General features: G+C 39.5%; 1 protein-coding gene across 1 annotated transcript; it reads left to right on the forward strand.

Annotated features, from left to right (window-relative positions):
• Nucleotides 1-9,915: 9,915 nt before the first annotated feature.
• LOC147514828 (uncharacterized) lies at nucleotides 9,916-10,503 on the forward strand. The gene has a single exon (XM_086592701.1). It carries the CDS (start codon nucleotides 9,916-9,918, stop codon nucleotides 10,501-10,503), a length of 588 nt encoding a protein of 195 aa, XP_086448827.1.
• Nucleotides 10,504-12,619: the final 2,116 nt, after the last annotated feature.

Consider the following 12,619-nt stretch of genomic DNA (forward strand, 5'->3'; position numbering starts at 1 on the left):
AGCGAAAGACACGTTAGTTCGTGCCTTTTTCAAAGGACTTCTACACCACCATAAAGAAGTCCTTGACATAATGAATGGGGCTAGTTTCCTAAGTAAAGGAGCATCGGAGGCTTACAAATTTTTAGAAGATCAAACTAAGCGCAATAATAATTGGGGGGGTAGTGATGACATCCCCCGCTCTGCTAGTTCTTCTTCAACAAAGTAAGCTTGCCGGTATGTTTGAGATGAAACCCGATCCGAACTTAAAAATTTAATCAAATCTCTAACTAAAAAGGTAGAGGCTATTTCTGTTCAACAAAAGCCTATCCCCGTCATGAATGTCAACTCCAACCCATGTAATTTCGTTTGAGTCCCGAGCACCCCGACTCCAATTGTCCTCTCTGGCCTATGAACAACAACAATCAGAGCAAGATAATGTTTGCTCCATTAATAGCTATCCTATTCCTAATGCCCCATGGAGACAAACTCCCAACTTCAGTTGGCAAAACAATCAACAAGTTACACCTCCAGGGTTTAATAACCAAAATGTTAGGCAAACAAACAATTATAACCAAGCTCCACCTAGGCAAGGACAACCACAAGGTCAGGGGAATTATAATAATTATAACAACCAAGCACAACCACAAGGTCAGGGTAATTATAATAGTTATAATACCAATAGAGGTATCGTTCTAGTTAACAATAATAAGTATCACAACCCGCCCATAAATAATGAACGTGAGATAGTTCCAGTCGCACCACCTGTGACTACTACACCTAGACAAGCAGATTGTATCGACACCTTTATACAGGTTACCCAACAACTTTTCCAATCAATGACTCAATCGAACCAATATATCTTACAATCCATAAATCAGGGCATACAACAGTTAGCCCAAGAGAAAGCCCAACCAAAAGGCGATTTCAAACCAAGCTTATATCAAACCCTAAAACAAAGAAAACACTTTTGAGGTAAACGGTAATACTAGTACGGAAACAACCGTAGGTGAGCTAAATGCCATCACCACTCTCTGTTATGGTAAAGTGGTTGATAACAAAGTAATTATGCCTATAGTTACCCCACCAGTAGTCCCAACACCGGATATCAAACTAGATACAGAAATAGAAACTGAAAAGCCTACCACTGTAGAGGTACCAGTTAAACCACAACCTAAGAAACAGATACCCAAGGTTAGAGATCCAGTTGAGCCATACGCTAAATATAGAGCGAAACCACCGTTTCCCCAGAAATTAGCCATGCTAACCAGGGATACAAACTTTGAGGAGATTAGGAATGTTTTCAAAAATCTAACGATAAACCTTCCTTTTCTCGAAGCTATTAAAAAGCTACCTAACCACGCTAAGTTTCTTAAGGAGTTGTGCACTACTAGGCGTAAGACCAACATACCTAAAGACGCCTTTCTAACCGAAGCGCTTCCAACTTTATCAGAAAATAATGGAATTGTTAAGTACAAGGACCCTGGTCGTCCTACTGTAAAATGCACCTTAGGAGAATCCTACACGACGACCGCTTTATTAGACCTGGGGGCTAATGTTAACTTACTCCCGTTTTATTTGTATAAACAAATAGGTCTACAAGAAATGCAACCTACAAAAATGACATTGCAGTTAGCGGACAGGTCTATAAAGTATCCTAAGGGTGTAGTGGAAAACGTGCTTGTTAAGGTTCAGGATTTCTACTATCTTGCAGATTTTGTTATCCTCGATACAGAAGTCGCTAACGACTCTGTACCTATCATCTTAGGGCGTCCCTTCTTGGCAACTGCCAACGCGTTTATAAATTGCCACGATGGTAAGATGTCCTTATCTTTTGGCCATCTTTCTGTTGAGGTAAATGTTTTTAAAATGATGAAACATTTACCAGAATCGTCTATAGATGGGGAGGTTAGCATGATCGAGAGCTTAGCTCAAGATTATTTTAACAACACGTTTCCCGAAAACAATATGTATAAATTCCTTTCTTTATAATGAAGAATGGGAATATAATGAAGTTCTATCGTTCTGCCATGACAAAGAGTGTGGTGGCCATTTTAGTGGAATGAAAACAGCCGCTAAAGTTTTTCAATGTGGATTTTATTGGCCTACCCTTTTTAAGGATGCCCAAGTGCATTGCAAGACGTGTATTCGTTGCCAACAACTTGGACGAATCACGAAGCGTAATATGATGCCATTAAATCCAATCATGATAGTAGAAATTTTTGACGTTTGGGGCATTGATTTCATGGGTCCCTTCCCTATTTCCCAAGGTTTCATTTATATTCTAGTTGCCGTGGACTACGTGTCTAAATGGATAGAGGCCATGGCTTACTTGCCTTAGCAATGACCATAAGACAGTTGTATTTTTTATTAAGGAGTATATTTTCTGTCGTTTTGGCATTCCTAAAGCCATCATTAGTGATGGTGGAACACATTTTTGCAATAGAGTTGTTGCATCTCTAATGAAAAAGTATGGAGTTACACACAAGGTAGCAACTCCTTGTCATCCACAAACTAGCGGACAAGTAGAAGTTTCTAATTGGGACTGCTCGAACTTTCCATTTGTGTTGCTTAGGCCCGTTAGTCATAGTTCATTCGGGTTGACGTTATCTATAACTTAGATTTCCTTCGTTCGCATAACTTACGTCACACACGCACTTCGAGGCGTTTTTCTATCTTCTTATACGTCACCCATGGTTGGAATTGAGTGTTTTATGGATCATTGGATTAGAAATTCTCTACTGATAATTTCCATAACTCATTCGCCAAAATCGGACCAGTAACGAAGCGGCAAATTGAATTTGAAATTGTGCAAAATATCGAAAAAGTTCGGAATTTGATTTGGGCTTGGGCCCAAACCGCACGCACGTGCGTGGCACATGCGTCTCCTTCCTTCCCAAAACGCAAACAGTCGGTTTCCTTTTCCATCCCGCCAGTTAACAAAGTTTAAAAGAAAACCTAACAACCAAAAAATAAAAAAATAAAAAGAAAAACAAACACCTATTTACACCATGCCCATTGTTAACCACCAGCCCGAGTTCTCTCAAACAAATTTCCCAAACCACCAAAAAAAATAAATCAATTCAAACTTCCAACTTGCCACCGCATCCACCATCGCCACCACCATTGTTTTAGTTTTTTCATCAAACTTCGCCTCCTCCACCGCCTACAAAACCATTGTTTGTTTCAAAAAACTTCAATAGCGCTGCGGACGAAGAATTTTGTCTGAGCACGTGTTTGTTGCCGACAACCTTCGCCCATTTTTATGACGGAGATGATTAGGAGAAATTGAATCGACCGTGGTACTTTCACAGAGGATTTTTACCACTATGATTTGGTAGAACAATTCTATATGAAGAAAAAGAGGTGGAGGGGATTGAATTTTTGTTAAGGTTCGCGGGGAGAAAGAGGGAAGTAACGAGACAGGTTGTTGGTCGAGCTTTTAGCGCTACCGAAAGCAACTTAGAAACTACCATTCAGGAATCCCAAGATAATTTGAGTTCCTACTTTGATGAAAGATACTATCGTGGAAGGTGAATACAATCCGAAGTTCTCATTATCCAAATCAAAGTTCGAGAACCAACCAACCGACCAGAGCTTCGATGGATTGGTAGAACGCCCTCGAAAAGAAAAAGTCAGCGACATCGGTCTGCGCAATGTCCGTGACGTTCTCCGGATTTTGCAAACGAATAAGTATAATTTATGCATCCTCGAAGTTAATTTTAAATGTGATTAGAGGAGGGGATAGAGCATCGCCCCTTCCAAAGATTGATCACTAAGATCATGTTGTCTTTTTAGAGTTTGCCGCAAAATCTGCTCCTATTAAGATCAAATTGCATTCTAATGCAAGTATTTATCTGGATTGCATCCAAGAGACTTGGCCGTTGTCCGAGGAAAAATGTAGTCGAAGCCGAGGATGAAATGGAAGATATGACATGTCCGGATGAAGATGCATTAGATAGTTGTAGTTCTAATTTAGAACGCATGCAAGTGTTACAAACTTTTGCGTTTAGTTTATGGTATTTGTGAAGATATCCGAGATAGACAGATTGTAGTTCGAAATAAACAAACGAACCTTCAGACAATAGTTGAAATGCTCGAAAGGGGTCAGGAAGATATCTTGTCTAACATGGAGACTATCCACCAAATACACCAAGCCCAAGATGCGATCGTGATCGAGATGGAAGGAAACGCTTTTGTTTGAATAGAGATGCTACGACGCATGCCACACTTGGAGGGTTCTGTTTCAGATGAGTCTGAGAGGCATGAGCATCGTCGCCGAAGAACAGATGGCGCAGGCAATTCATCACTCCAGGACCAATCTCCATCTTTGGGTCCAGTTTCATCATGTGGCTAGGTGTTTCGAAGAATGTTGCGTTTTGATGTTATTTTGTCTTTATTTATTTTATGGTTTTATTAGTTCGGATATTAGTTAAGTAATTAAATTAGAATTTGGGTTTGATGTTGTTTGAATTACATTTTTTTAATATAAATTTGGTTATGTTCAAATTGTGCATGTTTTTATCATCTATTCCACCTTCCCGAATAGTTTGGGGGTGGTATTATTTCACCCTAGCACAATTCGTATATGCTCATCTTTTGTAAAATTGTTTTCGAGTGAGGGTTTACAATTTGGCCGATATCGGCATATCTATGATTATATGTGATGGCAACAAGAAATTTATGAGAATTTAGAAGTTACTATTCTAGATTCAGCATAAGATATATTACATTTAGAATAGAATCCAGAATATGGGTTGTTTCCATTTTCGGTTTGGAAACTTGTTGTTTCCGACAATTGCCTTAAAATTTTTTTGGCAACTTGCCGAATCGGTTTAGGAACCCAAACCCTATATAAACTTCATTCATTCTCCACATAAAACTCACATCTCCCACATTCAACCATCACCCTTCACTCCCACGTTTTCCCTTCTTTTCTTTCTCACATTCCGCGGTTCAGCAACTCGGAGCGCACCTGCCCTCCTGTGAAGCGCCACTTGCGCCATAAGTACTGCCACAAATTCTAGTCAGAGCGCACCTACGCCCAACACAAGCGCACCTACGCTTAGAGTACTGTAACTCGAAAACCATCAGAGCACACATGTGCCCCATATGAGCGCCACCTGCGCCCAAGTGCCTGGAAGTCCAATTCTTCGAGCGCTTACTTGCCCCCTATCCGAGCGCCCTCTACGATTTCCGTGACCCACACGAAATTTCTGATTTTGGGTGAGTTGTGCCAGGATCGTTGCAGCTATTCCAGAGTAGTTTTGAGATGACATCTCCTATAGTCATTCCCGAACGATCGTTTGAAGACTTTGGGAACCGATACCTATGGAGCATCGTTCGCGAGCTGGATCGTCGCGATTAGGATGGCGCATCTTACGGTGAGGGATGACGATACTTTTTCACCTCAGCCTAACTGAATTTTTCTATAATCATATTACATTCTATTGTAACCAAGAAGGAGAACAAAAATTTTCCCTTGCAATTAATGACACGACTATAGAATTCAGTAAGTATTTGGTAGCTTTGGTTTCGGGATTGCCCTTGCCTGACCCTATGTTCATGTGGGGGTATATGACCGATAACTCATACCTCTATGAATATGCATATTTCCATGAGTATTATGGAGGAGAGGTATTTCGTATCATGGACCAAGGGCGATATAGCATAACCTTTGGTAGCCTATCTCTCAACGTAGGTACAACCATGTTATTCATTATGATAAATATTTTAGGGGAATGGCAGTTTACTTCTGCCAATAGTACCGCTGGTGACGTTTTCCTTGCTTTAGCTGAGGGACGTCGCCGATATGACATTGCCCGAGTTTTAGTGGCTACTCTAAAGAGAGCCCATACCATGAGGCATAAGTATCTTCTTATGCCTGTTTTGGTTGCCCGCATTATGCGCAGTTGCTTACCGGAATTCTGTACCCAGTTCACGGATTGGAAAAAGGTTGAAATCATGAGACCCACCAATCGTGTAGTCAAATCATTCCGAGCAATGACTTGGCCGGGATGGCAGGTGCAACCTCATTTGGTTGCCCCTTACACCCCATCAGACCAAGTAACACTCGAGAGATTAGCAATGGTTGATGATACACGACGGAAGGCGTGGCAAGTTGTTATGGCATGGCAGGATGCAAAAGAACCTCGCCCCTTTGAAAGAGAAGAGAATGACGAGTAAGCGGGAGTGCAGGTAAGCTTTTATTTCCAGTTAGTGTCTGTTTATGTCCCAAGCAAGTAATTTCTTACTACCCTATAACGGGTGGAACTCTTATAGAGTTGCGTCAGTTTTTTTTTATTTCCTATATTAGTATGTTCTAACCTTATTTTGCAGATGTTCCAGAATTTCACGCGTTTTCATGGTATTTTTCTACCCTCTTTATTTAAATGCTTTGAGGACAAAGCATGCTTCTTGTTTGGGGGGGGGGGGGGCATAGAAAGGGCATAGAAAGCGGCAGCAAAACATGGATCAACTTTGCAAAAAGGAGAGCTCTATTGGAGTCCAATAGACCCCCTTTCATTAGGTCCTTAGAATGTCCTCACCGGACTTACTACAGATTTGATGCTTAGAGTCTGTTGTAAATCCATTTTGTCAGAGTTGTATTCTTTTTTACCTATTAATAAAACATCCTACTTGCATGCAAAAAAAAAAAAAAGCATAGAAACACGTGTAATTAAGGCATTTGTTAGGATATATATATGTATAATATGCATTTGTTTTCAAGATAAAAATTTCAAAAATATAAATAAATAAGTTTATGTTATACACTTAGGAATATTGATATTGTTTTCTTTCTCTATGCTCTTAACAATCTAGAAGTCTCAATGAGCTTTTGCATCGTAATAATTGTTAGAAACTTAGGTTAATATGTAGGTAATAATCTTTGCATCTATCTATAAATATATTACATGAGTATCTATGATTGTTAGCAAAAGAAGTTTCAAAAATCTAGGCTAGAGTACTTATTCTACAAATCCTGTGAGAATATAGCCTAAAGCCTTATATGAGCCAAAACATTTGAGAAATGACACAAGGGAGAAGTAAAATTGATAGAGAAATCACACGCTCACTTGCTTGATCACTAAACCATATCCTAAGCGAGAATTTAGGCCCTCTTTAGATCGATATAGCCAGAAATTCAAACCTAAAAATTATTTTCCGCTAGTCGCCCCTCTGAGCCTTTCTTTAGCCTTTCATAAACCACAAATCTTTTACCTTGTTACAAAACTTTAAAAAAAAAAAAAAAAAAAAAAAAAAAAAAAAGTTAGACTTACCCCCATTTGAGTGATCCAACGGTCATATTTCTTCATCCTGAAAAAAAAAAAATTCATCTCAGAATCATGGATCTTGCAATTGGGGGGTAATAAGTCTGAGAATAGAAGAAGAAGAGAAAAACCTATGTAAACAAAAATTAGTTAGTTGCTTCAGAAAATAAAGAAAAGGAGTTTTCATCCAAAGAAAAGAAAAATAAAAATAGAAATAGAAGAAAAACTCCAAAAAAATAGAATAAAAGGAGTCAAAAGCCAAAGAAAAAAAAATATGGCTAAGGATGGAAACAAGGTGTAGAAGCAAAAGTAAATAACAGAGGTTTCTCTAGTTACATAATATGAAGACTCTATTATCTCAGACTTGTCCTTTTTGAATATCCATTTCCTTTCTTCTTAAACCATCTCCTAATCCCCATAACACCTAATAAAGACCTCTAGCTCAATTGGGAATAGGTTAGTGTGATAGTAAGTGGCAGATGTGTTGATCGACTCCGGCTTCCTTGTGTGTCATTGAGATTGTAAGGTAAAGTGTGCCCATCACAAGACCGGAGTAAATAAACTTGAGTGGAAAAATCAGAGTGTTGTATCTTGACTATTATTGTGAGAACCTACTTAAGGATGCTATTCCGAGTTTCAGAAACGAACCTGTTAATGCATTTCATAGTATTACTCATTGTATATATGTTTATTGTAGAAGATTGATTATTATGCATATATTAGCTTAGGTTTCGACTTGATTATTCTATATTCATTGCTAGTGAGATGTATAGTTAATTTAGTGCATGAATAAGGAAACAATAGTTTTATTTCTTAGTCGTTGTAGTATAGATGAAGTTTGTGAGTACCTTCACAGGAAAACTCTCACGAGGCTACAACTCGTCCACTAGGGAATTCCTAGTGGTTTAAGGCCTTGTTGTATATGGTCAATGCAATCGCTTCAAATAAAACGATTAGTTAGAACTCCATTTTTGGTCACTTATTCTAATTTCTCATATTTGCTTGAGGACAAGCAAAATGCTGTTTGGGGGTGGTTTGATAAGAGCCCAAAACTGTAGTTTTAACCCCTTAACAATCGTACTTTTAGACCAATTATGTGAATAATAAGTAAGAGTTAATACTGATTACGTGTTTTTATGCATTTCAGGCTTCAAAGTCTATTATGTGCAGAAATGTGCCACTTTAGCGAGATAAAGGAGCAAAGGTCGGTTGCTAAGGAGTTCTGTGATTAAATGCCAATTTTCAAGAAGACAAAGCCTCTGTAAAGCTTGGTCAAAAGATGAAAAGTCAAAGTCCACGCAAAGGCGTAAACAAAGCAAGTCAAAGTCGCTAACTTCAAGACCATATCTTTGGACTCAGACCTCGGAATTGGGCCTACCTTACGTCAAAACAACCGGCTCGGAAAGAGCTTTCTAATGGTCTAAGCCTAGACCAAATCAAAGGAGTAGAAGTGGACGAAAAGTTTGTCAAAGACAACTCTAGCTGAAGAGGCCTTTTTGGACTGAAAGAATTGGGTTTTGGGCCTGATTTTTCGGCCCAAAACATGGCTCCAAGCCCATGCACGATTTTTGGGTCTGAAGTATATAAAAACAAAAGTTTAGCTCTTTGTTAATGGTAGCTAATTAGACCTAAAATATAGATAATTCTAGATCTAGTTTTAATTGTTTTTAATTAAGTTTAGTTTCATTTTCATTCCTTGTTTTAGATTAAACCTCGAAAATATTGTTATTGCTTGATTAGATAAATAAAATAGTAGATTCTTGTTCATTTTGATTTTTGTCATTTACAATTGTTTAGATCTAAATTCCTTTATTACTTGTTATTCATTTCCTATTTATTACCTGATATTTCAATTATTGTTTAGTAAAATTGCATAAGATAGAAGTTTAATATGATGTCTAGTTTTAATTCAATGGGAAATGATAGTAGTATGACTCAAGGCTAAACCTCTATTAGTGGGGGTTAAAGAAGCCTTGATGAAGCTTCATCCTTGTTAACTTAGAAATCGTCGCGAGAGTTTATTCCACTCTAGAAGGTCGTTGATTTGCCATGAGAATGGGTGGACGACCTCACATGCTAGTTATTGATTGGTAGAGATGCCATGTATAATTAGGGATCATAATTACTATTTTGATATGCGAAGCATTCAATTTGGATCACGACGAGTCTTTGTTAGTTGATTAAGTCGAGTTAAGGTGGATTCAATTCCCTTTAATTCTTTATCTAGATTTAAACCCTTAGCATTCTATCATTTCGTTATTCGTAACTTGTTAATTGAATTCACCTCATAGTATAGAATTCCCCTCGTAAATCTCTCATTAGACTTTGGACTGATTAGTTGACACGAAACCATCGCATGCTAAAGAACTAGGAGTGGAACGAATCATTTACTCCCCTATATCTCAATACGATTGAGAGTAAAAATATCTTTGATAAATCTAGTAACAAAGTAGTTTTAGTTTTACTTTCGTTTAGAGTTTAAACACTTTATTCATTAGTAGAATTAATTATTTTACGTTTATCAGCCAGCTCCGCTTAAGCTTGGTTCCCTGGGTACTAGAAACCAAAGAATCTATTGCAAGTTCCATAAGAGTAAGGGTCACAACACCAGAGCCTGCAGGACCCTGAAAAATGAACTACAGGATCTGATTGGTATTTGAAGAAATTTATGGCAAACGAACAGGCAAATGCAGTACAGCCTGAGGAGATTAGAACGTCAGTTCAGGACCTCCAAAGTACTGGACCACTCAATGGCCGACTCCAGATAAATATGATTTCTGGTAAAGTAGGTAAACAAAGTGGAACGGTCATTGACAAAGGTGCGCGAAATCAAATGCACATCGCCAAGCAGATGAGGATCATGAACAACGAGCTGACTATTGGAGCTCAAGTCAACACGGTACCCCAAAAAGATCCACTCATTCTTTTCACTGAAGCTGATTGCCTTAACATCCAAAGCCCACATGAGGATGTGATGGTTCTCACACTCCCTTTTGGAGATTATGATTTGCATCACATATTGGTGGACCTAGGCAGTTCAACAGATGTATTATACTATGTTGCATTCAAAAAGTTGCAGATCCCAGATGCGGAGATGGTTGCCACCAGCTCCAACCTGTATGGATTCCGTGGGGACAAAGCCCTTACAGTTGGGGAGATCCAGTTACTTGTAGTCACTGGTCCGATAACTCTTATCATAAATTTTGTTATGGTAAAAGCTAACACACCATATCATATGATTTTAGGCAGGACCTAGCTACACAGACTCAGAGTCGTTCCCAGCACCTATCACCAATGTCTTAAATTCCCACATCATGGGAAAATTGAGACAATCAGAGGATATCAGGTGGCTGCCAAGACGTGCTATGCTTTGGTAACAAAGCAGTCCCTACTCCCTTTTGAACCAATAGAGGTGGGGCCACCTGCCAAATAGTAATTACAGTTGGATCCCCCTCTCCTGGACCTGGTCCCAAGAGAGAGGGAGGATCCCCCCTCACTATAGCCATTGGAAGAAGTTGATATTATTAGGCGAGGCAGCTCGCCAAAAACCACTTTCATCAACACCATGTTGAGTTCTGACGAGCGCATGGCTCTGATATAGTTCCTCCGAGAGCACAAAGATGTGTTTGCTTGGTCGTTTGAAGAAATGCCCGGAATTTATCCCCATGTGGCATGCCACCAACTCAATGTCCACAGTGATGCAGTAGTAGTCAAGCAGAAACCAAGGAAAATAGGTGTTAACAGATCTAAAGCTGTAAAAGCCGAAGTTGAAAAGCTAAATTTGTTAGAGAAATCAATTTTCCTACTTGGATTTCTAATATTGCCCCAGTAAAGAAGAAGAATAGGTCATAGAGAATCTATATCGACTTAACGGATCTGAACCGTGCATGTCCGAAGGACAACTACCCTCTGCCACGAATTGATAAATTGGTGGATGCAACGGCTGGACATGAACTGTTGCCTTTCACAGATGGATCGTTTGGTTACAACCAAATCCCCTTGCATGAAGAGGACCACAAGCATACCAGTTTCACAATCGAGGATGACCTGTACTGCTATCAGGTCATGCCGTTCGGGCTGAAAAATACAGGGGCTACATACTAGCGATTGGTAAACAAGATGTTCAAAGGATTGATAGGTGACATTGTGGAGGTATGTAGACAATCTTTTGATCAAAAGCCTGAGACGAGGAGATCATCTCTCCCACCTGATGTGTGTATTTGACAGCATGAAGCTCAACCCTACAAAATGCACTTTCGTTGTCTTATCAGGGAAGTTTCTGGGGTATCTAGTTACCAAAAGGGGAATTGAGGCAAACCCAGATCAAATCTAGGCACTCCTAGATATGCCCTCACCTAAAAATAAGAAAGAGGTTAAAAAAGTTACGGGCAGGTTAGCAGCTCTGAACAGGTTCATCTCCAAGAGTTTAGATAAATGTAAACCTCTCTTTCAGTTACTGCGAAAGAATACCTCATTTGCATGGATGGAAGAATGCCAGAAAGTATTCGATTAACTCGAAACATACTTGGGGGCACCACCAATCCTTTCCAAGCCAGTTGATGGAGAGGTCTTGGGTCTTTATCTCTATTCATCTAACTTCGGTATCAGCTCTGTACTAATACGCGTGGATGGAAAGAAGGTTGAAAAGCTTGTCTATTTCGTAAGCCGCACGCTTCTTCCAGCAGAAACAAGGTATCCAAAACTGGAAAGAGTGACCCTAGCACTTGTTTTTACAGCAGAGAAGTTGCGACCATACTTCCAGTTCCACACTATCAGAGTACCAAATTGCGGTCAGTTCAAGAGAGACCGAACAGGTCAGGGAGGCTAGCAAAATGGTCTGTGCAACTGTCAGAATATGATATTATTTACATCCCTAGAATCTCAGAGAAGGGTTAGGCACTAGCAGAATTCTTAGGAGATTTCCCAATGACGTACACAAGGTACGACTTAACTACCCCCAGTTCAGATGATCGCATCCAGCCTGAATCTCCAGAAAACCATAAGATCCCTGGGAGCCAAGTTCTAGGTGGCGGTTGTTTGTGGATGGATCTACGAATGACAAAGGCGCAGGAATTGGAGTTGTGTTAGTCACTCATGACAATATACGACTAGAGAAATCCATCCGATTTGGTTGGAATGCTTCCAACAACGAGGCAGAATATGAAGCCACTCTTGCTGGCCTCACAATGGCTCTTGATCTAGGCCTGACACACCTCACAGTTTTTAATGATTCACAGCTGGTTGTTTTTCAAGTTGATGGTGCGTACGAGGCCTAGGATGAATGAATGGCAAAATACCTAGAACTGGTAAGGGGCCTTCAAAGCAAGTTTGAGAACATTCAGTTCTATTAGCTATCTCAGTCAGCCAATAGA

The sequence above is a fragment of the Coptis chinensis genome, chromosome 2 (genome assembly GCF_015680905.1).
Source record: "Coptis chinensis isolate HL-2020 chromosome 2, ASM1568090v1, whole genome shotgun sequence".
In the NCBI taxonomy this organism is placed as follows: Eukaryota; Viridiplantae; Streptophyta; class Magnoliopsida; order Ranunculales; family Ranunculaceae; genus Coptis; species Coptis chinensis.

Excerpts from the sequence above, each read along its gene's own strand:
- LOC147514828 (XM_086592701.1), top strand. The coding sequence starts at position 9,916 with ATGGCAAACGAACAGGCAAATGCAGTACAGCCTGAGGAGATTAGAACG.